Raw genomic sequence first — 26,849 nt, 5'->3', positions numbered from 1 at the left:
GATTCTCCTCAAATAGGGGAGTCCTCTTGGTGTAGTGGTTAAGAGCGTATCTGCTAACCAAAACATCGCAGTTCAAATTCACAGGCTACTCCATGAAGCTCTGTCCTACAGGGTTGCCATGAGTTGGAATCAACTGACCGGAACGTGTTTGGTTTTTTCTTTTTTTAGTCCTCAAATAGGAAGATATTTCAGGTGGTCAAAACAACAAATGTCCTCCATATAAATATTTCAAGTTCAAGGTTTAAAATTCAGCAAAATAAAATTTTAGAGCTAATAGGAACCTTCAAGAAATCTTTATTTCACAGGTGAAGAAAAGGAGATCATTTCAAACACGACTGCCTTAAGTTCACACAGCCAGCTGGAGGCACAGTCAGAACTAGAACACATCTCTAGACTCACTATCTCTTTGGATTGCTCTAAACCTTTTATCCTGGATTACCAGTGTAACTTTATTTTTTTTGGCTTTTAAAACAATAATGTAGTCTTTTAGTAGGAATTTTAATGATTAAGGCCTACTTCCATCTTATTTTGACTTGTTTACCTAATGTATTCAGTAAAATTTCGTTACATGTCTAATGTTAGCAGGCACTTCTTAGGCACTGGGAATACAAATAAGAGAAAGACATTCAGGACCTTTAGGGCATTTATAGTTTAGTAAGGGAGGCAGATATAGAAATACATTAATTACTGTATAATGGGATCTGTCTCTATAGAGGAATAAAAGTAAATGTCTAGAGGAAACCCGTTGCCAACTCACAGCAACCCTATAGGACAGAGTAGAACTGCCCCGTAGGGTTTCCAAGAGGTGGCTTGTGGATTCAAGCTGCCGACTTTTTGGTTAGCAGCTGAGCTAACCAAATTAACCAAGGGCTAGTTAATTCTTCATGAAGTTAGGTTTGAGGCATGAGGCTTTTCAGAGGTTGAAGAGGAGTTTGCTAAGGGTAAAAGGGCATTTCACATAGAGGGCATCAGTAGTTGTTATCTTCATCAGCCTGCAGAAGAGTTGTATCAGACATAGACAGCCGTAATTTCTCTATCTGCCGTTTTAAAGGTTAATAGAAAAATGCAAGTCATGTTTTTGTTTATTAGTATTATAAAGAGTCGTAGACTTCTAAAAAGTTTTAAGAATAATATAAAGATTATGAATGGGATTATTTTTAAGAAGTAAAGTGTTATAAATAATAAGTCTTTCTTTTTACCCTTTTCCAATTGAATTCTCTCTCCCCCTGATGCAACCATTATCCCAGTTTGTTGTATCTAATTCCCACCCATGTCTTTCTCTCTCTCTCTATATATACATCTCTAAATTATATATGGTATAATATATGGTATCATTTTGTATGTTTTAAAACTATGTAATCCCAAACAAAATACTAGCAAATATTGAAACCAGCAACATCTGAAAAGAATTATACACCATGATCAAGTGGGATTTATAGAGGAATGCAAGTGTGGTTCAAAGTACAAAAATCAATTCCACATATTAATAGAGCAAAACGCAAAACTCACATGATCATCGCAACAGACATAGAAAGGTTTGAAAAAAGTCCAGCAACCATTATGATAAAAACATCCAGCAAACTAGGAATAGAAGAAAATTTTCTAAACCTATAAAAGGCATCTGTGAAAAATTTACAGCTGACAAAATACTAATGGTGGAAGATTGAAAGCTTTCTCCCTAATATCAGGAACATGACAAGGTTGTCCACTATCACCACTTTTCTTCAACATTGTACTGGAGGTTCTACCCAAGGAAATTAGGCAAGATGAAGAAATAAAAGGCATCCAGATTGAAAGGAAGAAGTAAAACTGTATTTACTGATGATATGATTTTGCGTATGGAAAATATTAACAAATCATCAAAACTTTGAGCTAATAAACAAATTCAGTAAGGTTGCAGATTACAAGGTCAGTATACAGAGATCAGTTTTGTTTCTATACACTAACAATGGACAATCAGAAAATGAAATTAAGAAAACAATTCCTATTCACAGTGCCATCAAAAAGAGTCAAATATGTAGGAATACATTTATCAAAAGAAGTATAATACTTTTGCACTGAAAACTACAAAACATCATTGAAGGAAATTAAAAACAACAGAAATACTGTGAAAGCCAGAACTGTGTAATGTGGGAACCTCTCAGAGAAGGAAAACTCAAATATTTTCCTCTAAAGCAAGTGATAGAAAGTGATAAGACTGCATCCTATCAAAGGTGGAAAACTCGTGAGACCTGGAAAAATAAGGCAGTCCAGTCAAGTTCTGGCTCTCACAGGTTTCACTGTAGATGTAAAGGTATCCCATATTCATGAATTGGCAAAGTTAATATTAAGATGGCAATACTCTCCAAATTAATCTGTAGATTCAATGGGATCCTTATCAAAATCCCAGGTGGCTCTTTTTTGTAGAAGTTGACAATCTGATCTTAAAATTTATATGGAAATGCAAAGGACCCAGAATAACCAGAACGACCTTGAAAAAGAAAACCAAAATTGGAGAGTTCACACCTGCCATTTTAAAAATTATTCACAACATTGTATTCTGGATATTGATTCCTTACCAGATACATGATTTGTAAATATTTCCTCCCGTTCTGTAGGTTATCTTTCTTGTTGAACTTGTTTATTAGCTCTAGTAGTTTTTTGTACCCAGAATAAAACAGTAATCAAAGCAGTGTCGCACTGGCATAAGGACAGAGATATAGATCATTGGAATAAAATTGTGAGTCCAGAAATGAACCCTTACATTTATTGTCAGCTGAGTTTCAACAAAGGTGCCAAGACAATTTAATGGGGGAAAAATAGTCCGTTCAACAAATGGCTGTGTAATAACTGGATAGCCACATGCAAAAGAATGAATTTGACCCCCACCTCACACCGTATAGAAAACGTTACTCAAAATGAATCATAAACCTAAATGTAAGAGCTAAAACTGTACAACTCTAGAAGAAAATGTAGGTATAAATTCTCATGACCTTGGATTAGGCAATGGTTTCTTAGATAATGACACCAAGAACACAAGAAACCAAAGGAAAAAATAGATAAATTGGATTTCATCAAAATTAAAAACTTTTGTGCTTCAAAAGACAGGATCGAGAAAGTGAAAAGACAGCCTACAGAATGGGAGAAAGTATTTGCAAATTTTCTGTTAAGGGACCAGTATCCAGAATACAACTTTTTTTTTTTTTTTGATGGTGCTTTAGGTGAAAGTTTACAGCTCGAGTTAATTTCTCATTCAAAAATTTATATACATATTGTTTTGTAAAGAACTCTTAAAACACAACAATAAAAAGACAAATAACCCAATTTAAAATGGGCAAAGGATTTGAGTAGCTATTTCAATAAAGAAAATGTACAAATGGCCAATGATCACATGAAAAGATGTTCAAATCACAACCACAGTGAACTGCTACCTCATACTCACTAGGGCGGCTTAGAATCAAAAGATTAGATGGTAAATGTTGGTGAGAATATGGAGAAATGGGAACTGCTGTGAAAACTTACTTTACCCAAAGAATTTGGCCTTTATCCTCTGTTTCTGTGAAGCGACTTTGAAACACTTGGAATTTTCTGGATGATTGGAATATCTTCTGTTATTCCTGGAGGGCTTCCTACCACACCTGATACGTTCTGCTAATGAGCTGATTCATGTTGTGTAGGAACTGGCCACACCAGAATGACCAGAAAGACCTACTGCATGTTATCGGCCTGACCTCTGGGGAAGGGAGTAGGCTGGAGGTTGAGTTTGACCATCTGGGCAATAATTCAATCAGTCATGCCTATATTATGAAACCCCAGTCAAAACTGAACACTGAAGCTCAAGTGAACTTCTTGGTTGGTGATAGACATTGATGTACCAGGCAGTTAATACCCCTGGGAGATACAGAAATTCCATTTTGGGCGCCCTCCCAGACTTGACCCTATATGCATTTCTTCTGTGTATCCTTTACAGTAAAACTGTAATCATAGTGTAGTACTTTTCTTGGACTCTTTAAGTCATTCTAGCAAATTATCAAACCCGAGGGTGTAGTGGGAACCCCTGAACTTGTAGCCAGTAGGTCAGAAGTGCAGTTATCCTGGGGACTCCCAAACTCTGGCTTATGTGGAAGACTGTGCCCTTTAACCTATGAGATCTGACCTAGCTTCCCGTGACTAAGGCCAGAAGAAAAAGAACTGTACTTGCAGTTGGTGTCAGAGAAGATATTTAGACTTGATACTGTTCTACTCTGTCCTATAGGGTCGCTGTAAGTCGGAATCGACTCGACAGCACTGGTTTTTTTGGGGGGGGGGCGGGGATCAGAAGACACATTTTAGGGACCCTCATACATTGCTGATGAAAATGTAAAATGATGCAGCCACTTTGGGAAACAGTCTGGCGCTCCTCACAGGGGTTAAGTATAGAGTCACCATATGACCCAGTACTTCCAAACCAAAAAACCTGTTGCCGTCGAGTTGATTCTGACTCATAGTGACCTTATAGGACAGAGTAGAACTGCCCATAGGGTTTCCAAGGAGCGCCTGGCAGATTCACAGTGCCAGCCTTTTGGTTATCAGGCGTAGCGCTTGAGCACTACACCACCAGGCATTCCCAGCCCTTCCACTCCTAGGTATATACTCAGAGCGTACTTCAAAGAACCGTCTAATGTTTTCTTAATTAAGTTTTATAAAGAAAGTCTCATTGATGAAGACCACCAAAGGCACAAGGTAATTATGAGCCCAAGGGATAAAAAGGGCCACATAAATCAGAGACTACATCACCTGAGACCAGAAGAACTAGATGGTGCCCGGCTACAACTGATGACTGCCCTGACAGGGAACACAACAGAGAACCCCTCAGGGAGCAGGAGAGCAGTGGGATGCAGACCCCAAATTCTTGTAAAAAGGCCAGACTTAATGGTGTGACTGAGACTAGGAAAGGACCCCGGATGTCATGGTCCCCAGACCTTCTGTTAGCCCAAGACAGGAACCATTCCCAAAGCTGACTCTTCATATAGGGATTGGTCTGGAATATGGGATAGAAAATGATACTGGTGAAGAGTGAGTTTCTTGGCTCAAGTAGACGCATGAGACTAATGGCAGCTCCTGTCTGGAGGGGAGATGAGAGGGCAGAGGGGGACAGAAGCTGGCTGAATGGACACTAAAACAGTGGGGGAAAGGAGTGTGCTCTCTCATTAGAGGGAGAGCATCTAGGAGTATATATGAGTTTTTGTATGAAAGACTGACTTGGTTTGTAAACTTTCACTTAAAGCACAATTAAAAAAAAAAAAAAACCTCTAGGAGAACAATTCATCGTCATTGCTTGTGATCTCTGGTCACTTCAGTCTTGGACTCCTGCCCTTTTATTTACAGTACCTTCAAAGAGGTTCCAAGGCATTAATTACTGTTTAGGCCAATTAGAAGAGGTTAGCACTCCTGGAGAAATCACCAGACCCAGGAGGCAGAGGCGGCTGCGCCTACCTCGGGTCCTGGCTTTGCCCTCTAAAACATAGAAGAACCCAGAGGTGATAGGAGCGGCCCAGCTGGGCTGTACGGCTCGCAGAAGACGGAAACCCAGAGGTGATAGGAGCAGCCCAGCTGGGCTGTACGGCTCACAGACGATGGAGAGGCCGTGGGCGGATGGTACTGTGGCTTCACTTCAGCAGAACAGATGTGAACACGATGGCCAGGTTCAACTAATGACTTAAGCACAGTAACTTGCTATTAAGTGAAGAAAAACCTTGGGGAAAAGCTGGTTTGATAACAATTTAGTAAATTTAGCCTGGGTGGGCAAAGCTTTGTACGTCTGATTGTGATGTGACACTCAACAGCGTATGTCTAACCCAGGTGATGAACTACTTGAAAGCAAGGACCATTCCATCTTTGCCTCTCTAGCACACAACAGGAGCTTAGTAAATATTTGAGTGAATGAATGTGTGGATGAGTGAATGAATGGGTAGGAGAATGGATGGGTGTAAGAGGATAAATATGGGGCTGAACAGGTAGGAGTAAATGTTGAGTAATGTAAAACAATTCATTAAAATAGTTTGTAAAATAAAGAAAAGGTCTCAGCAGCAGCCTAACTGAAGTTATGGGAGTACTTGGATTTATCTGTCATTGAAGTGATGATCCTGTTTTACCAAGTTTTATTTCTGCTATAATTTGGAAGATACCCCACTTAAGGAATATTATTGAATTTTAAGTTATAAAAAGTATTGGAAATTAAAGCAGAAAAGCCAGTTTTCTATTCTCTAGAGGAATATAAACAGAACATTTTGTTCGTGTCACCTGAATATTCAGAAATTCTCACGTTTTGTGAGTGAGTTATGGAAGGAAAACACTAAATACTTCCACTAGCGTTTAGTTTTATTTAGATGTAATAGCTTGTAGCATGTTTGATAAAAGTAGTAGCTTTTCTTAACATGACATAATAAAACCATTTCTCAAATAGCTTTAATTACCTGTTTAGTTGGAGATAGACACTTTTAATAAGTTTCTCAGGTTAACTGCTTAAATTGGTTTTGGTAATTTTCAGTGAAGCAGATCAGATTCTGATGTAAAATATACCTGCAAGAGTAACAGATTATTCTTAGTGTGGTGCGTGCTTCACCGAGTTAGGCTGAAGTCTTAGTAGCGATGCACTTTAACAAATAACTTTGAATTTCTATTTAATAAGAGGAAAACGTGTTCATAGTAAAACTGTAGAAAATACAGATAAGCAAAAAAACAGAAGCTCAGTTATGGCTCTACTACCCACAGGCACCTGTTGATATTTCAGTTATATTTTTTCCAGACTTTTAAATGTATATAAACATATATGTGTGTGCCTTGCTGTGCTTAAGTTTCTCAACCCGTTTCATTTAATAGTATATCATGAATTTTTTCCTACACTATCAAGTATTGTTTTCAAAACAGCATAATTTTTAACAGCTGTACAATGTTATGCTATAATCTCTCTCTTTTTTTTTTGAAAGCAGGTTTAGGTTTATTGGAAAATTGAGCAGAAGGTGCAGAGAGTTGCCGTGTAACCTCTTTTTCCCCTGCACTGTTTACTCCCTTACTCACATCTTGCATTGGTATGGTACTTCTTTTTTTTTTAAGTAATATTTTATTGTGTTTTCCGTGAAAGTTTACACAGCAAATTAGGTTCCCATTTAACAATTTCTACACAAATTGCTCAGTGACATTTTTCACAAAGTGTCAACATTCTCATTATTTCTGTTCTGGTTATTAGGTTTCCAGTAATCTAGTTTCCCTGCTCTATTACCTTCTCATCTTTGCTTTAGAGTAATAGTCAACTATTTGGTCTCGTATAGATGATTTTTGCTACTACCTTTTGTTGCATGGTTAGGTGGTTTCTAATATTTTGCCGTTACAAATAACAGTATTTAGGTAAAATCTTCTTTATGTGAAACCATTAATACATAACGTTCATAAATTTCAAGAAGTATAATTTGTAGGTCAAAGGGTATACACATTTTTTTAGCATTTTCTTATGGTTTGTCAGTTATCCTCCAGAACAGTTCTGCCAGTTCATACGTAAAAACCCAGTGCCCACATTTTAAATTGGGTGTCAAGACAGTGAAATCAGATTTTTCTGTACCTGTTAGTTGTTTGTCAACATCCTAATAGTTAACACTTTATAGCTTATTATGTGCCAGGTACTAAGCGCTTTACATCTAAGTTTACTTAATCTTCACAACCAACCTGTGAGAGGCTGTTATTTTCCCCATTTTACAGATTAAGAAATAGATAAGACTGGTTAAGTAATTAAAATTCTAGTTAATGAGCATTGGGCTAGATTTCTAACCCAGGAATCCATATTTTTATTCAGTACACTATGTACTGTTTTAAACCCACGCCATGAGAGGGCGTTCATAGACCTTTTTAGAATTTTCCCAGAATACAGATACTCTGTGTAAGATTTTTCACTGTACTGTAAAAGACATTAAAGTGGTCACTTTGGGAAAGTCTGATTGAGGCCAAAACAACAGAAGCACTTTGCTTTCTAAATTAAGTAGCCGATGTCGTTTGTAAAGCGATTCTTGTAATCCTAGCTCCCTGTACCGAAATCACAGTGCCTCACATTCAGGCTGAGGAGCTATGTGGTTATCCTTTGTTCTGACCGAGTGCTACGGTTTTTCATTCTGCAGTTGGAATTTGTTTTGGATTAGGCCAGGGGAGGTGTTGAATTGTAAACACGCTCCTTTTTATTTCCATGCACTGAAATGTTACTGGTGCAGCTCCCTGTTCCTTCCAGTCCTCAGGATCAAGAGCCTGGCCTGGTATTATTGGGCCAGAATGTTGGACTCCCCCACTCCCCCCCCCAATTTTTTCTTTTTTAATTGTACCTTAGATGAAGGTTTACAGAACAAACTAGTTTCTCATTAAACAGTAAGTACACATTGTTTTAGGGCATTGGTTAACTACCCCATGACACATCAACGCTCTCCCATCTAAACCTCAGGTTCCGTATTACCAGCTTTCCTGTCCCCTCCTGCCTTGTAGTCTTTGCCTTAGGGCTGGTGTGCCCCTTTAGTCTTTTTTTTTGTGTGTGTGTGTAATTTTTATCGTACTTTAAGTGAAAGTTTACAAATCAAGCCAGTCTCTCATACAAAAATTTATATATGCCTTGCTATGTACTCCTAGCTGCTCTCCCCCTAATGAGACAGCATACTCCTTCTCTCCACCCTGTGTTTCCGTGTTCATTCAGTCAGCTTCTGTCCACCTCTGCCTTCTCATCTCCCCTCCAGACAGGAGCTACCTCATGTGTCTACTTGAGCCAAGAAGCTCACTCCTAACCACTATCATTTTCCATCCCATGGTCCAGTCCAATCCCTGTCTGAAAAGTTGGCTTTGGGAATGGCTTCTGTCTTGGGCTAACAGAAGGTCTGGGGACCATGACCTCCAGGGTCCTTCTAGCCTCAGTCAGACCATTAAGTCTGATCTTTTTATGAGAATTTGAGGTCTGCGTCGCACTGCCCACCAGCTCCCTCGGGTTAGTCTCGTTTTGTTTTATGGACCTGTCCAGTCTTTGGCTGAGGGGGGATCCTCGGGAGTGACTTCATTACTGAGCTGAAAGTGTGTCTGGGTGGAGTTTTTGTAATGTTGGACTTTTTAATGGTGGGACTCAGTTTGGGGTGGCTGGAATCACTTGTAAAATCACACAGGAGTGACAAAGGGAGCATTTCACATATTGTGCTAGGAAATTTTAAAGAAGAAAATTCTGCCGTTGCCACACCATCTTGAATACCTATTGCCATCAAGTCAATTCTGACTCATAGCGGCCCTGTAGGACAAAGTAGAACTGCTCTGTAGGGTTTCCAAGGCTGTGATCTTTATGGAAGCCCACTGCCACATCTTTATCCTGCATAGTGGCTGGTGGGTTTGAACTGCTGACCTTTGAGTTAGCAGCCTAGAGTTTAACCAGTGCACCTCCAGGGCTCTTTCCATCTTGAATGGTATTTGTCAATTTAAGGAGCACCCTATGTTGATCGCCCCTCTAAGAATAGCCGTACGAATGACCTTTGCCATGGATCAGTGTAAATTATTGGGACCTTGGCTATCCTAGCCTTCCTTAACCTCGTCCTTTAGAATGGGTCCTCTTTGTATCCAGCTTTCAGGGAGTCAGAGATAATGCCTCAGAAATTCTAGTTCTTTCATTTTACGTTGTTAAATTTTGAGGTTTCAGTGTGTACGGAGGATTGAATTGGTGTATAATTACATTAGAAGACTAATTGTTATTGTTGAAATATTTTTAAAGACTGTAGCCCTGGTGGCGTAGTGCTTAAGTGCTATGGCTGCTAACCAAAAGTTTGGCTTTTCGAATCCATCAGGCACTCCTTGGAAAACCTGTTGGGTGGTTCTACACTGTCCTGTATGGTCGCTATGAGTCGGAATCAACTCGAGGGCAGTGGGTGTCCTCTTACAAACTGCATTCCTTTCAGACCAGTGGTTTAGAGGAATTTAAGTAGTAAATATTGGTTTCCTTTCAAATCAGTCTTAAATACAACCAGAATGTTCCTTAGACGCGAGGATGGCAAGGCTTTGGCTTGCTTACTTTGGGCACATCATCAGTAGAGACCAGTAACCAGAAAAGAACATCTTGTTTGTAAAAGTAGACTGTCAGCAAAAACAAGGGGGATAATGAGATGGACAGACACAATAGCTATAGCAATGGACTCAGACTTATCAAGGTCATGGAGATGGCACAGGATCGGTCAACCTGCAGGGTTATACCTAAGATCGTCGTGAGTCGGAGCGAACATGACAGCAGCTAGCAACAAACAACAGCTAGGGACTCAAAGTGAATAAAATATTTGTCCATTTCGGAGAATGTTTTCATATTTTAGTTTTGTCTCAGTTGTTATTTAATTAGTTCACTATTGGATTTTTTCCCACCTCAGTTTTTCTGTTTGTGTAGTTTCTGAAGCTGTGAGTTCAATAATTCAGATGTAAATCTCCTAAGCCTGTAGGCCATTTCCCTGTTTTGTTTTCCTTGCAGTGCCGTCTGTGTATATTGATTTGTTGCATTTATTATGTGCCAGACACTGTGCTAGTTTAGCACAGTATCTGCTCATTAAGTGTTAGTTCAGTGATGTAGGAAAGACCGTTTCAGTTCACTTAATGGTTCAATTCAAGCCTCGAGTTGCAATAGTGAAGGATTCCATGGGGAAAATATTTAACCCGACGCAGGAAGCATCAAAAGAAGATGGGAGGAATACACAGAGTCATTATAACAAAAAGAATTAGTCGATATTCAACCATTTCAAGAGGTGGCATATGATCAGGAACCAATGGTACTGAAGGAAGAAGTCCAAGCTGCTCTGAAGGCATTGGCGAAAAACAAGGCTCCAGGAGTTTATGGAATATCAATTGAGGTGTTTCAACAAACAGATGCAGCACTGGAGGTGCTCACTCTCCTATGCCGAGAGATATGGAAGACAGCTTCCTGGCCAACTAACTGGAAGAGATCCATATTTATGCCTATTCCCAAGAAAGGTGATCCAACCGAATGTGGAAATCATAGTACAATATCATTAATATCGCACACAAGCAAAATTTTGCTGAAGATCATTCAAAAACAGCTGGAGCAGTATATCAACAGGGAACTGCCAGAAATTCAGGCCGGTTTCAGAAGAGGGTGTGGAACCAGGGATATCATTGCTGATGTCAGATGGATCCTGGCTGAAAGCAGAGAATACCAGAAGGATGCTTACTTGTGTTTTATTGACTATGCAAAGGCATTCGACTGTGTGGATCATAACAAATTATGGATAACATTGTGGAGAATGGGAATTCCAGAACACTTAACTGTGGTCGTGAGGAACCTTTACATAGATCGAGAGGCAGTTGTTCAAACAGAACAAGAGGATACTGATTGGTTTAAAGTCAGGAAAGTTGTGCGTCAGGGTTGTATTCTTTTACCATACCTATTCAATCTGTATGCTGAGCAAATAATCTGAGAAGCTGGACGATATGAACGGGGGATCAGGATTGGAGGAAGACTCATTAACAACCTGTGTTATGCAAATGATACAACCTTGCTTGCTGAAAGTGAAGAGGACTTGAAGCACTTCCTAATGAAGATCAAAGACCACAGCCTTCAGTATGGATTGCACCTCAACAAAAAGGAAACAAAAATCCTCACAACTGGACCAGTGAGCAACATCATGTTAAACAGAGAAAAGATTGAAGTTGTCAAGGATTTCATTTTACTTAGATCCACAATCAACAGTCTTGGAAGCAGCAGTCAAGAGATCAAAAGACGCATGGCATTGGGTGAATCTGTTGCAAAGGACTTCTTTAAAGTATTGAAGAGCAAAGTTGTCACCTTGAAGACTAAGGTGTACCTGACCCAAGCCATGGTATTTTCAGTCACATCATACGCATGTGAAAGCTGGACAATGAATAAGGAAGACCGAAGAAGAATTGACGCCTTGGAATTGTGATGTTGGTGAAGAATATTGAATATACCATGGACTGCCAAAAGAATGAACAAATCTGTCTTGGAAGAAGTGCAGCCAGAAAGCTCCTTAGAGGCAAGGATGGCGAGACTGCGTCTTACATACTTTGGACATGTTGTCAGGAGGCATCAGTCCCTGGAGAAGGACATCATGCTTGGCACAGTACAGGGTCAGCAGAAAAGAGGAAGACCCTCAACAAGGTGGATTGACACAGTGGCTGCAACGATGAGCTCAAGCATAGCAATGATGGTAAGGATGGCACAGGACCAGGCAGTGTTTCGTTCTGTTGTGCATAGGGTCACTATGAGTCAGAACCGACTCGACGGCACCTAACAACAACAACAGTGGTTCAATTAACTAGTGTGGTTTTGTTTTTTAATGATTATCAGTGGTTTATTGCAGTTCTGTGTTCCTTGCTACTTACTCACCAGAATGTCTAAAATTAAAAAGAATGATAACGCCAAATTTCAGCAAAGAGGTGGAGCCACCAGAATTCTTATATGATACTGGTGGGAGTGTAAAATGGCATAACCACTTGGGAAGACTGTTTGGCCGTTTCTAATAAAGTTAAACATACTGTGATCTAGCAGTTCTTCTCCTACATGTTCACCCAAGGGAAATGAAAGTACAGTAGTCCCTGGATTAAGACAGGGTTCCATTTTGGTGATTTTGACATGTCTGTTTTGACATAAGTTGAATACTTCATTTTTTTTTAAGTTCTCATTATTATTGCCTTTTATTATCAGTATCTATAAAACCGATCTATGTTTGTCTTTGGAGGTTGATGTAAAAATAATAACATCAACAAATTACGCGCTGCAACATTGTATGTAGTACGTATTACTAATGGTAAGATGTACAAAAAAAGGATGGTCGTAAGTGCGGTTCACAGTAATTTGAACAGAAATTCGAATACGTCATAAGTTGGGACCTACCTGTATATGTCCACACAAAGAATTGTCTAAGAATGCTTTTAATCAGCTTTATCCATAATAGCCCAAAACTGGAAACAATGAAATGAATGAGTAAATAAACCATGGTGTTTTCATGGAAACCCTGGTGGCCTACTGGTTAAGTGCTACGGCTGCTAACCAAAAGGTCAGCAGTTCGACAACAGAGAACCCCTGAGGGAGCAGGAGAACATTGGGATGCAGACCCCAAATTCTCATAAAAAGACCAGACTTAATGGTCTGACTGAGACTAGAAGGACCCTGGTGGTCATGGTCCCCAAACCTTCTGTAGGCCCAGGACAGGAACCATTCCCGAAGCCAACTCATCAGACGTGGATTGGACTGGACAATGGGTTGGAGAGAGGTGCTGATGAGGAGTGAGCTACTTGCATCAGGTGGACGCTTGAGACTATGTTGGCACCTCCTGTCTGGAGGGGAGATGGGAGGGTAGGGGGGTTAGAAGCTGGTGAAATGGTCACGAAAAGAGACTGGAAGGAGAGAGCGGGCTGTCACCATAGGGGGAGAGTAATTGGGAGTATGTAGTAAGGTGTATGTAAGTTCTATAAGTGAGAGACTGACTTGATTTGTAAACTTTCACTTAAAGTTCAATAAAAATTGTTTTAAAAAAAAAAAAGGTCGGCAGGTCGAATCCACCAGGTGAGCCTTAGAAACTCTGTGGGGTAGTTCTGCTCTGTCCTGTAGGGTCACTATGAGTCAGAATCGACTTGATGGCAACGGGTTTGGGTTTTTTTTCTTTTTGGTGTTTTCATGTAATGGAATACTAAGTAATAAAGAATGAGGTACACAACATGGATGAAATTCAGAAACATTAGCCAGTTACAAAAGAGTATGTGTTTTATGATTCCATTTATGTGACATTCAAGAGCAAGTGAAACTAATCCATGGTGATAGCAATCAGAATAGTGTTTGCCTGGGGAGGGAAGGGGCAGAAGGGAACCTGGAACCTTCTAGAGTGCTGGAAATACCCTGTATCTTGATTGGGGAGATGGTTACGGAGGTGTCTGTATTTGTCAGAATCCATTGAGCTGTATAGTTAAGTACGTTACTCTATGTAGATTAGACCTCAAAGTATTGTTAGCATAAAAAATAGTGAAAATAGCCCATCAATCATAATTAACATTGTCTGTTTTCTAAACCAGTATACAACTACCAAAGAGAATTATCTGTATTTCAGTATGACAGTATTTGCTTTTATTAATGACAAATGAAAATCTTAAAACTATATGGCTAACGTTAAAAAACAAAATTGTTTCTCTTCTGGTGAAAGCGGGGCCTGACTGCTTGCATCATTCCTGTTTGTTTTTCTCCTTCCAGATCCATTGACGAGATGAAACGGTTGGAGGAAATGTCAAGTGTGTTTCAGAGCTCTGGGGTTGAGCGACACTCCACAGAACCAAAATCCCAAACAGAAGAGAGTGCAGATTCAGGGGACAGAGAGCAGCCATGGGAAATGGTGATGGATAAGAAACACTTTAAGCTATGGCGGCGCCCAATTGCAGGCACCCCCCTTTACCAATACAGAGGTGAGCGCTAGCTTGGCTGCCTTTTAAGTGCGTTCCATGGTTGCCTAGGTCCTTGTGCCCTTTTAAACCATTCTGTTCTGACTGTTCTTCGAAAAATGTGCTGTGCTTTTCTGTCTGCCTGTTTTTGTTCTCTCAGATGACAAGAGTCCAGTGTAGTCCTTGCCATAGGCCGTCTTTGTGTTTCTCTGCTGCCCCGACATGACTTCTGGTTTCTGAATCTGGCTTTAAGGTCTATCGTACTCTGTAATTAAAATGCAGTTAAGCAATAGGAATAGGGTGAGTGATGCACCTTGTTCTTTCTTGTCATTCTAGTTTTTGGAACCTACACAGATGTGACCCCGCGGCAGTTCTTTAATGTTCAGGTGAGCTAATTTTTGTTCCCTGGTTTGGTGCTTCTAAGCCTAGAAAGCCAATTTCTACTGTCAGATGAATAATTTCTGTGGCTCAGATGTGACGCTGGCTTCTGTACATCCATCTAGCTCTTCGTGCCTCTCATTCTGTGTTGCACAGTGTCTGGGCAAACATTTGTTTATAATTTCTTCATCTGTCCTCTGGGGATGAAACCTGTTCTGCCTCCTTACAGGGCTCTTGGGGAGATAATGGAGGAATGAATTTGAATGCTTTAATGTATTTTATACAAAAATACAAAACAAAATAAAAATCCTCAGAACTGAACCAATGAGTAACATCGTGATAAACGAAGAAAAGATTGAAGTTGTCAAGGATTTCATTTTACTTGGATCCACTATCAACAGCCGTGGAAGCAGCAGTCAAGAAGTCAAATGACGCATTGCATTGGGCAAATCTGCTGCAAAGGACCTCTTCAAAGTGTTGAAGAGCAAAGGTGTCACCTTGAAGACTAAGGTGCGCCTGAGCCATGCCGTGGTATTTTCAGTCGCATCATATGCATGTGAAAGCTGGACAATGAATAAGGAAGACTGAAGAAGAATTGATGCCTTTGAATTGTGGTGTTGGCGAAGAATATTGAATATACCATGGACTACCAAAAGAATGAACAAATCTGTCTTAGAAGAAGTACAACCAGAATGCTCCTTAGAAGCAAGGATGGTGAGACTGCGTCTTACATAACTTTGGACATGTTGTCAGGAGGCATCAGTCCCTGGAGAAGGACATCATGCTTGGCACGGTACAGGGTCAGTGGAAAAGAGGAATACCCTCAACGAAGTGGATTGACACAGTGGCTGGAACAATGAGCTCAAGCATAACAATGGTTGTAAGGATGACTCAGGGCAGGGCAGTGTTTCGTCCTGTTGTGCATAGGGTCGCTATGAGTCAGAACCGACTCGATGGCACCTAACAACAACGATGTATTTTATAAGGCTTTATAGTTTCATATTTATCATTTTTAAAATCATCTTTATGACTAAGGTGTTAAAGCTTCAGCCAAAAGAATTTAGACAATTCCCTGGAGTTCCTTGGGCCTTGTAGTAATTTATCTGACCTACAGTGTGACTGTGTGCTTAGATTGTATGTTTTGATCTTGTTCCACAGTCTAGCTCACCTGCCTGCATCATCAGATTCCTTCTGTTTCCCACGTAATTGGCTCTATTTAGAGTTAGTGGAGCCCTGGCAGCGCAGTGGTTAAGAGCTTGGCTGCCGTTCGAATCCACTAATCACTCCTTGGAGGCCCTGTGGGGCAGTTCTCTGTCTTGTAGGATCTGTATGAGTCGGACTCAACTCTACAGCAGTGGATTTGGTTTTGTTGTTTTTATTGAGCTTTGTTTCATAGCTTCCTTTATAGATACAAACGTGCGTTGATGAGCGTGGCCCAGGTCACCTAGGTATCAGTGTCTGGCTGTAAGTGGTTTTGCCTCTTCCCCTGCTCCAGAGTCACAATTCTGTGCTAGGTGAGTTGATGACCATTATCCACAGAAAAGTATTTGGAAGGCTTTTAAGGAATAATCTCTTATTATAACGGTTAACACGGTTGAACCTTGGAAGCAGTACTCTGACCAAAGAAGCCAGACACAGAAGAGGTCATATTGTAGAATTCCATTTAAGTAGTGCAAAAACAGGCAAAACAAACCAATGATGATAGATTTGCCCCGTTTTTGAAATTGTGGTAAAGTATGTATAACAAAACATTTGCTGTTTCGGTCATTTTTACGTGTGCATTCTCTGCACAGTTCGGTGACATTAGCTCCGTTCTCCACGTCGTGAGCCATGCAGCCTTCGCCACGACTTGTTTCCACAGTTTGTGGTCACCCTTGACAAAGCCAGTGCCACATGGGCAGTACCTCTTCTCCCTCTCCCACCCTGCCCTGGCAACCACTCACGCAGCTTTGTCTCCATGCACTTGCCTATTGTAGATATTTCCTGTAGGGGGATCATACAGTATTTGTCCTCTTGTGACTGACATTTCACTCATCGCAGCGTTCTCAAGGGTCATCCATGTCATGGCATTGGCCATGTATTCGTACATCTTCTGTATTCAGGTCCTTCGCCCTTGTTTTGATTGGGTTGTTTGTCTTTTTGTTGTTGAGTTGTAGGTAGGAGTTCTTTATATATTCTGGATATTAAATTCTTATACGTGGTTCCCAGATATTTTTTCCCACTTCTATAGGTTGTCTCTTCACTTTTGTTAATAAAGTCCTTTGATGCACAAGTGTTTAATTTTGGTGAAGTTGAATTTATCTATGTTGTCTTCTGTTGCTTAGGCTTTTGGTGTCATGTCTAGGAATCCATCGTTGTAGACTAGGTCCCAAAGCCTTATCCTGGCTTTTGTTCTAAGAGTTTTATGGTTTTAGTTCTTAGGTTTAGGTCGTGGATCCATTTTGAGTTAATTTTGTATGTGGTGTGAGGTACGGGTCCAGCTTCATTCTTTCGCATTCTTTTCATTTTCTTAATGGTGCCTTGAGGAGCAGAAGTTTCAAATTTTTAGAAACTTTTTATTTGGATGTAATTTCAAATTTACCGAAAAAAATTGCAAGGATAAAAATAGTGTAAGAAATCCATATACTCACATTTATCTGTTTTTAATGTTTTTCCCGTTTGCTTTACATTATGTGAATATACACAGTTTTTTACCCGAACCTTTTGAGGGTAAGTTACTTACATACATCATGCCCTTTTATCCCTGATTCCTTCAGTATAAATTTCCTAAAGTGAGGTGTGTTCTTTTACCCGACCATGGCACCATTATCAGAGTTAGTAAATTTAATGTTGATGCAGCACTGTTAGGTAATCTTCTGTTGCCATCCATCTTTGTCAGTTGGCCCAGCAATGCTGCCTTATAGCATTTTCCCCTCCAGTGCAGATCTAGTCAGATGACATTTAGTGGTCACGTCTCTTTAGCCTGGAATGTTTCCAGAGAAGGCCTTTGTTTCATAAAGATGAAGAGCTTCTGTTTGGAGACGTCTTTCCTCTTGAGCAGTGTGGGAAACGTTTAAGACAAAAACGAAAAGGGGGTGTAGGGGAGTGGTATCACCCAGAGTTCTACAAGGAAATTTTTTTCTTCCTGGATTTTTTGATTTGTTTTGTCAGACTCTCAGAACTAGTACTGAGCTATAACACTCACTAGTCATATGCAAACATGCACTTTCGCCTAAGCACTCATCGATTTGTATTGAATTTTTATTGGTTTGGATGTGCATGTTTGTTTTAATTTGAAATTCCTTGATTGGTAGTGATACCAGGAATTTAAAAAATACGCTACTTGCAGTTCTTTACTCTGAGGTGTCTGCTCATACTTCTGGAATTTTTGGTCTGTATAAAGTTTTTAGAATTGTCTCATCCTTATACTTTCTCTCACTGTTGGCTGTGTCTTTGACACATCTATTGCAATATCTTTTCTTGCTCCTTACTTTGCTTCGTCCTTTTCTTTTTAGCCTTCACATTCAGTGTAACGATAATGGGCCTACAAACAGGAATTTTTAAAAAGTCATTTGTAATAAACTGTATACAGCCATGTCTCTCACACTTTGACACTGTCTTTGAGATCAGATCACTGTTTCCTCACAATAAGGTCCTTGAGTTGGAGGCCGAAGCACCTGGAGAACAGCTTTGTCATGGATCTCAAGTCTGCATGCTCTTCTCTCTTTCCGTAGCTGGACACAGAGTATAGAAAAAAGTGGGATGCACTGGTAATCAAGCTGGAGGTGATCGAGAGGGACGCAGTTAGTGGTTCTGAGGTTCTTCACTGGGTAACTCATTTTCCCGTGAGTATTTTTACTTCTGGTTTTGCTTTCTCAAGACTGTGATGCATAGCACTAATCCTGTCTCTTCATTTCTTTAGTATCCAATGTATTCACGGGATTATGTTTATGTTCGACGGTATAGTGTGGATCAGGAAAACAACGTGATGGTATTGGTGTCACGGTATGTATGATCGGCTGTTGCTAAGTTCCTTTAGCTGTGTCCTTCATTCACCGGCATCTGGTGGGAGGTTGTCTTTATTAGTGTCCTTACGTGTTCTCTTATATGATTCCCCACAGCCAGTACCTCACCCATTCCAGGTAGAAGGTGAGCATTCTCTGACTATCTAGGAAGATTAAGGGATGTAAACTTCTAGTTAAACAATTTCTTTAGGTTCCTTAATGTTGGTAATTCAAGAAAAAACAAAACAAAACTGTGGCTTCCTCAACACAAAGCCTAATGAGCCATAAATTTACCAAAAGACCTCAGTTTATTTTTAGAACTTAGTTGTGTTCACTCAGCCTAGTGACTCTACTCTTTGTTTATTTTAAAATTAGAGTTAGCTTTTTAGGTCATCTTTGGTCTTTAGCACCCATGTTGTTTTATACATAGACGTCACCGAGAGTTCACTTCACATTTTCTCCTCCTCACCAGAGCTGTGGAGCATCCTAGTGTACCCGAGTCTCCTGAATTTGTGAGGGTCAGATCATACGAATCCCAAATGGTTATCCGTCCCCACAAATCATTTGATGAGGTGAGTTTTACATCATCCAAGATGATGTGTGGTGGCTCTGGGTTTTTCTCAAGAAATTCCTCTCAGCCAAATTCAGGAGGGGCTAAGCTGCTGTAGGGCATTGGTTTCCAACTTGGCATAAATCAGAGTCAATTAAATGTTCAGTGAAACACATTGCTGGGCCCCGGCCTCAGAGCTTCTGGTGCAGTAGGTGTGGGGTGCAGTAGGTGTGGGGTGCAGTAGGTGTGGGGTACAGCCCAGGAACCTTCATTTCTGACAGGTTCCCAGGTGAGGCTGATGCCACGGATCTGGGCCCACATTTTGGGGACCCCCAGCTATAGGGTGACAGAACTGGAAGATCCCTGGGACCGAGTGGTGACAATCTGAGGGCTCCCTTTTTTCTGAGAGGCAGCTGTTGACTCACTGCCTGGTCATTAGTAGTACCTTAGTTTCCTAGAACTGCTACAATAAGATACCACTAAGTGGGTGCCTTTAAAGGAGAGAGATTTATTTTCTCACGGTTCTGGAGGCTGAAAGTCCAAATCAGGGTCTCAGGAATGTCGATTCCTCCCCTGGTCCTCTCTCCTAGTTTCTGGTGGCAGCTGGCTTTGGCGCTCCTTTGCTGCTTACAGATGTATCTGCCTATCTTGTCACCTGGAGCCTATATTCCTTTGTGTGTCACTCCACTTTTATAAGACTCGACTCGGGAGGCATTACAGCTAGGACCCACCCTGCTCCAGCCCCGTGTCCAAACAAAGTCTCCGTCACAGATACAGGGACTAGGACTTCAGCACACCTTTTTGGAGGATGCAGCTCAACCCGTAACAAGAAGCATTTTTTTAGTAACAAGAGCAAGCTCCTTTTCAGTGAAAATTGTGCCACAATGAGCAGGGCACTTAAAATCTTTCTGGACTTGGGCTTTCTTGTCAGTAAGATGAGAGGATTGGACAAATGCCCTCTGCAGTCCTCCTTTAAAAATCTGCGACTTCTCTTCAAGAAAAGAGTATTTACTTCAGCTTTTAAACCAAATCTCTTTTGAGTGTATGTATTGATGCCAGTGGTTGCTGTTTTTAGTTCTATTTCACTTTATAATGGCTTCGTTTCTCCTCCTAACTTTTGCTAGTTTTAGACCTGGATGGATATGTCCTTCTAGTTGGCATTTATTGTTCTCATCAGATGGTTCTGTTTATACTTCCTGTAGAGGGACTTTTAAATGGGACAGAGAAACAGTGCTTCCCCTCAGTCAAAATAGTGTTTGACTCTCATGTTTTTACTGGAAGACCTGTGTGTCTACCTCTATGTTATTTCTAGAGCAGTACTTTTCAAATCACGGATTGTTACCTATTAGTGGAAGATAAAATTAATTTTGTAGATTATGACCAGTTTAAAAAAAAAAAAAGAATAAATGGAATAGAATAGAAACTACCTGAGTGCATCTCACATAGTGAGAGTATTTCATGTTAAGCCTTCACCTACAGCACAATTTAAAAAAAAAAGGAGTACTTCATGAAACTTCTGTTTGGTTACACAGGTGCGAGAGAGCGTGTGTGTGTACACTCAGCATATAGCGCACTTGTGGCTAAGATTTAGTCCAGCAGCGTAGTAAGGAGACACAGCCAGCTCATAGGGATAAAGACAGAAGCAAAGTGGAGGCTCTCAGGTGCAACCTGCACTCCCCTTCCATGAGGCGTCACCCAGCTACACGTGTGCGATGTTGCTGCCCGGGGAAGCCCGTTAGAGACTCAGCATCCAGGGTTTTTGCTGGAGGCTGGTCACATAGGTACCCTTTGCCTAGCACGTACCAAAATTCCAGACCCCCAGAAGGAAAGCAGGTGTTCAGTATAAGCCACGGCGAGCCACCCTTGTCAGTAACTGTTGACTGGGAACACTGAGAGCCAAGATTCCAGGTGCCAGCCAAGGGCCAACCTTGCAAGCAGGCCTTTCTAAAGATAACAGTCTTAAAAAAGACTGTTAACTCTTTTCTGCACAGGGTTTGAAAAAAAAAAAAAGGCAGTCTCCTGGCCCACAATCAGAGGGTGGTTATTCTGTCATACTGGATATGGAGGTTGTAGCAGTAGTTCAGGAACCTTCCTCATCTTTGCTGCTTTTCATTTCCAGAATGGCTTTGACTACTTGTTGACATACAGTGACAATCCCCAGACTGTTTTTCCCCGCTACTGCGTTAGTTGGATGGTGTCCAGTGGTGAGTGGAAACTTCTGTACAGGGCCTGGAACCTGGGTGGAGCAGTTTGTTTTTCTCTGGCTTCTTAATGGCAGCAAGGAGATTGGTCCTTGTCTCACTGGAGTCCTGTTGGGGAGAATTAAATGTCCTTCAAAGTTCATTCTTGAATACTTTGAAGATATCAAAGCCTGCAGTCCGGGTTTGGAGGGATGACAATTACAGGGTCCCAGAAAGGAACTTGTGCCCAGAAAGTAGTTTTAAGAACATTTGCTTCAGTGACTTAAATATGGGCCATGTACATGAATGGATTTTTAAAAAATTTCTCCTTCTTAGATGGTACTGGGGACTATAAAATCTGGCAAAGAAAATGTGGCTGTTGTAGGGTGGACACCTGGAGACAGGCAACGGCCTGTCTTCAGAGGCTCACGTCACGGCTGTGATGGCATCTTTCCCTCTTGAGTTCTCGTATCAGAAAGCACCCTTATGTGAATTTCTTGCTTTTGGTTGTCTGTAGGCAGCTTCTTCTACCTCAGGGAAGAAGAAGGAAGAATATGAGAATGGAGAGGAGATGGATGTTTCTCCTGCACGTTTGTCTAAATACGATTGGCAGCTGTTTAGGCTATGCTGTTACAAACCAGAAAACCAAACCCATTGCCATCAAGTTGGTTCCGACTCACAGTGACCTGATAGGAGAGGGTAGAATTGCCCCATGGTTTCCAAGACTGTGATCTTCACAGAAGCAGACGGCCACGTCTTTCTCCCTATGCCCTGATAATTGATATTTAATCACCTGAAAGAGAGCCTTTGGGGATTTATCTGGCCTGATCAGTACCCCTTTTCAAAGGATTAGGGGTCATGGGTTGTTTTCCCTCCCTATACATTCTGGGAGGCAGCTGTCGCTCACAGGTGGTTCCTCAGGCGTGAACTCCCTACCGCCAAAGGCACAGGGCCTTCTCATTTTGAGCCTACTCCTGGTTTATATATCGGCCTAACCACATTTTCCCCCTCCTGACAGGCATGCCGGACTTCCTAGAGAAGCTGCACTTGGCCACTTTGAAAGCCAAGAACATGGAGATCAAAGTAAAGGACTACATCTCAGCTAAGCCTCTGGACATGGGCAGTGAAGCCAAGGCCACTACCCAGTCGTCCGAACGGAAGAAAGAGGGTAGCCATGGCCCTGCCCAGATCGAGTATGCCTGAAGGGCTTTGGTATGAGGAGGGACGGGCTGCTTCTGCTCCCCTTTCAGTCCTTTATCCCTCTGCCAGTACATGTGGGTGAGCCACGTGTATTACAAGGCGTCTGCTGGAACTACCAGTGGGATAATTCAGTAACTGGTGTTTGACTTCATTCAGAGCCCTGACTGGTCTTACTCAAAACACAGAGAAGAAGGCATCCCTGGGGACGTTGTCAGATCCTCAGGGCAAGCATTTTGAAATTCAGTATTTCACTGAGTTAACCTGCAACAGACCTCTCACCTCATGCCAGAAGGGGACGATGTCCATCTGCTTCCTCTGAGTTGTTTGCTGACATTCCATTTGCCACCATCAGTTCTGCAGTGCTTTGGAGTCCCTTCAGTTCTGAAAGTCCAACTGGAAAGTGTAGCTGGCTGCTTGATTCTTTCAGGGAGGGGGTTATTGGGAGTGCTCTTGGTGTAATGGTCTTTAGTATTGAATGAATATGAAATACTACTTTGTGGTGTAAGTGCCTTGTCTTCGCCTTGGTTTTGTCTTTGGGAGCATAAAGGCTGTACCAAGAAGTTTCTCTCCTCACCTCCTAGAACTTCCCCACTGACCCACCCTTAGCCATAGCAGTTTCCTTTGAGTCTGGCCAGTTCTTCCTTCAGATGTTTTCATTTGGATTATTGCCTCCTTCCTAACCTTTCCCCCTTTACCAAGAGCACTGGGAGATGAATCCTTTAGGCAGTAGCTTTCTGCATCATCGATGTTGTGATAGGGTCAATGGAGGTGCTCAAAACGTTACATATAAATTTAGTGGGGTTTTTTTGTTTTGTTTTTTTAATCTTGTGTCAAAAGAATGCGTTGGGGAGTTGGTGTTTCTTCACGGTCTCACTGTGTAGAAGATACCAGTTTGTTTCACACGCTGTTTTCCACACTTCAGGTTTGCCTGAGTGTAAAGACGTGCCCTTCTCAGAGGCTGAGTGAGGACAGAGAAACGGGGGTGTGCTCCTCCCTCAGAGCTCTTAGAACTTTAGACAAGCTGTGTGAAAGGAATTTGGTGTAATCTTGCCCAGAATACTAATATAAGGGGTCTGTGGCTCTCTTTTTCTTCTGAAAAGTTTTTCCTCTTCCCTTCAGAGCTAAAATAAAATCAAACCATGTTCCACATCAGTTGGTGTCACTGTGGCCTCGCTGGCTTTGCTGCGGTCGTTGGGAGAATAGGGATCAAGTTTTAAATCCTCCCTCCCTTTTATTTCTAGAATTCCAATATCAGGATTTTTCCCCTTTTTTCTATTTGCTGCCCTTTTGTGACAGTGAAGAAGGATCTCAACCTGAAACTAATGTAAGCTGCTTCTTGACCGTTTTGCCTGTTTTGTGCCAAGGAAGGAACTGCGCCGGTGCTTCCTGTCTTGCCCTCTCTGAGTCCGTGGCAGAGCAGAGAGGTACCTCGAGCAATCCCAGCTGCATTTTATTCATCACTTCTCATCTCCAGGAGCTGACCGAAGCCAGGGAAGAGTCGGGTTATGTCTGTGCTTAGCACCTGTGATTATCGGGGTGTTGGTGGGTGTACAAGAGAACGTGTATGTGGGCACAGTGCCAAGGAGTTGTGTGTTGCTCCATGTTCTGATTTATGGCAATTTGAATCTGCACGTGGGGTTTGTCTGTACAGTCACATCATTATAATGATTTCACTCATAACTGACATTTTTATCAACTGTGTGAATAAATATATAAAGATTGATACAGAAAAGTGTTTGTCTTTGGACAGATGGTGGTGGGGAAACCTTACATCTTGGGCCTGTGGTTTGGCCCCGATCACAGACGTTGGAGGATGTCCCTGCTGGTAGAGGTGTCACGTGGAAGCTGCAGGGCTTGTTTTTTCTCGGTAGCTAGTGGCTGATACACAGCTAGCCTTCTTGTCTAGCGTGTGAACCCCGGAAAGGTCACCGCTTTGGCAACTCAGACCACCTCTTCCTACTTCTTTGTCTTGTCCCATAGCCTTTGTTCTTAAAGCAGGGACAAGTTGGGGGACCAGTGACAGAGCTTTGCAGATAGTAAAGCTTGGAAGTTGGCGGGGGCATGAGCGCAGGCCTAGGGCAGCTGAGTTGTAATTAATTCAGTATGCTTGGCGGAGAAGGAAGGTGTTGAGCTCAAAACCCACCCTGTGTGGTGGACGGTAGGCTGGACAGGCAGCTCTGCGATGACACTTCAACGTGCAGACGTGTTCCCGTGTGATTGATGACATTTGGAAACACAGCATCAGGTGAATTTGGGGTTTATGGGTGATTTTGCCTGTGGGGACGCTGGGTGAAGGTGGAGAGCCACAGCAGCTGAATGGAGCCACGTGGGAATGCGCAGAGCCTACACCCAGCCTGACACCTGCAATCTTCCACCTGATTTCAGAGACCCCTCCCACACCACCCCACAGCCATGCAGGCTGCGGCCTTCCACGGCCAGCCACCCTGGCCGTGCACCCACGCCTCTTTAATTTCCCTGTTTCAACCTTTTTTGTATTTCTCTGTTCTGTGCTGTTCTTTTTCTCTATCTTTTCTCTCATCCTTTTCCTGTCTCCCTTTTGTTGTCTTTCTCACAGCGTGGCGGTGGGGGCGCGGGGGGCAAGGCCCATGCTTCCATGAGCAAACAGCAGATCGTTCTCGAGATGAAGTGCTGTGTTGATTGTTGTCTTTCTGTATTTCTTAACCGTTTGGCTTATATAAAACCGCTCCTATTTCTCTGTGTCCCTGACTGTCATCAGTCTTGTCGCACTGTTCGACATGTAGAAAACCGCTGCTGTTTCTCTGTGTCCCTGACAGTGTTATCAGCCTTGTCCCACTGTTGGCGTCTGCTAAACCCATAATAGCTGCCATTACAGAGCACAGGGTGTGCCAGCCACTGAGTGACCTGCTTTCCTGCACATCTCATCCTACCACAGCCCTGCCCTATAGACGAGATGTGTCTTAGACAAGGAAATGGCCTCAAGGCTAAGCAGCCTCTTTACTCAGGGAGCACAGGAAGTGACAGCCGGGATGCAGACCTAGATTTGCCCTCTCCAAAGACTCTGCTGGCAGCATGTCTAAAACTGAGGTTCTGCCCTCATAAATGCCGTCGTGCTGGATCCCTTTGCTGGGTTGGTGGGTGTGTTTTGGAACTTGGATCAGACATAGGCTTTCTTTGTATCCATCCCTGTTAAACCGTGTGCAGTTTAAAATTTGATTTATGTATCTTGCAGCCCTGTCATTAGGTGTGTAAATATTTAATATGGTTATGTCTTCCTGATCAATTGTCCCTTTTATCATTATATAGTGTCCTTCTTTATCCTTTGTGGTGGATTTAAGTCTAAAGTCTATTTTGTCAGAAATTAATATTGCTACTCCTCTTCTTTTTTGCTTATTGTTTGCTTGATATATTTTTTCCATCCTTTGAGTTTTAGTTTGTTTGTGTCTCTAAGTCTAAGGTGTGTCTCTTGTAGGCAGCATATAGATGGATCGTGTTTTTTTATCCAGTCCGTGACTCTCTGTCTCTTTATTGGTGCATTTAGTCCATTTACATTCAGCGTAATTATAGATAAATAAGTTTTTAGTGCTGTCATTTTGATGCCTTTTCTTGTGTGTTGTTGGCCATTTCATTTTTCCACATGCTTTTTTGTGCTGAGATGTTTTTCTTAGTAGCTTGTGAGATCCTCATTTTCATAATGTTTAACTTTGTGTTTATTGAGTCGTTACGTTTTTCTTGGCTTTTTTCTTGAGTTATGGAATTGATATTCCTTTTTGTGGTTACCTTTTTATTTACCCCTATTTTTCTAAGTAAAAACCTAACTTGTATCCTTCTATATCGCCTTGTATCACTCTCCATCTGGCAGTTCAATGCCTCCTATATTTAGTCCCTCTTTTTGATTATTGTGATCGTTTATCTATTGATTTCCATGATTTCCTGTTGTGTGTATTATTTATTTATTTTTTAGAATTAGTCTTAATTTGTTTGTTTTTGTGCTTTTCCTATTTGAGTTGCGTTGATATCAGGACGTTCTGTTTTGTGACCTTGTATTGTGCTGGTACCTGATATTATTGGTCATCTGGCCAAACAGTCTCCTTTAGCATTCCTTGCAGTCTTGGTTTAGTTTTTGCAAATTCTCTAAACTTGTGTTTATCTGTAAATATCTTAATTTCT

General features: G+C 41.5%; 1 protein-coding gene across 1 annotated transcript in view; it reads left to right on the top strand.

The window, feature by feature from the left end:
• STARD7 (StAR related lipid transfer domain containing 7) overlaps positions 1 to 23,192 on the top strand; it is a 28,638-nt gene extending 5,446 nt beyond the window's left edge. The window contains exons 2-8 of the mRNA XM_010601356.2: positions 14,225 to 14,433; positions 14,746 to 14,795; positions 18,501 to 18,611; positions 18,689 to 18,771; positions 19,243 to 19,342; positions 21,440 to 21,524; positions 22,519 to 23,192. Of these exons, the coding sequence (XP_010599658.1) occupies positions 14,225 to 14,433; positions 14,746 to 14,795; positions 18,501 to 18,611; positions 18,689 to 18,771; positions 19,243 to 19,342; positions 21,440 to 21,524; positions 22,519 to 22,703 (823 nt within the window). The 3' untranslated portion in view covers positions 22,704 to 23,192. The remainder of the gene's footprint in view (positions 1 to 14,224; positions 14,434 to 14,745; positions 14,796 to 18,500; positions 18,612 to 18,688; positions 18,772 to 19,242; positions 19,343 to 21,439; positions 21,525 to 22,518) is intronic.
• Positions 23,193 to 26,849: the final 3,657 nt, after the last annotated feature.

The sequence above is a fragment of the Loxodonta africana genome, chromosome 15 (genome assembly GCF_030014295.1).
Source record: "Loxodonta africana isolate mLoxAfr1 chromosome 15, mLoxAfr1.hap2, whole genome shotgun sequence".
Taxonomy (NCBI): Eukaryota; Metazoa; Chordata; class Mammalia; order Proboscidea; family Elephantidae; genus Loxodonta; species Loxodonta africana.
The sequence above is the reverse complement of the archived record's forward strand: the minus strand, read 5'-3'. Positions and strand labels throughout refer to the sequence as shown.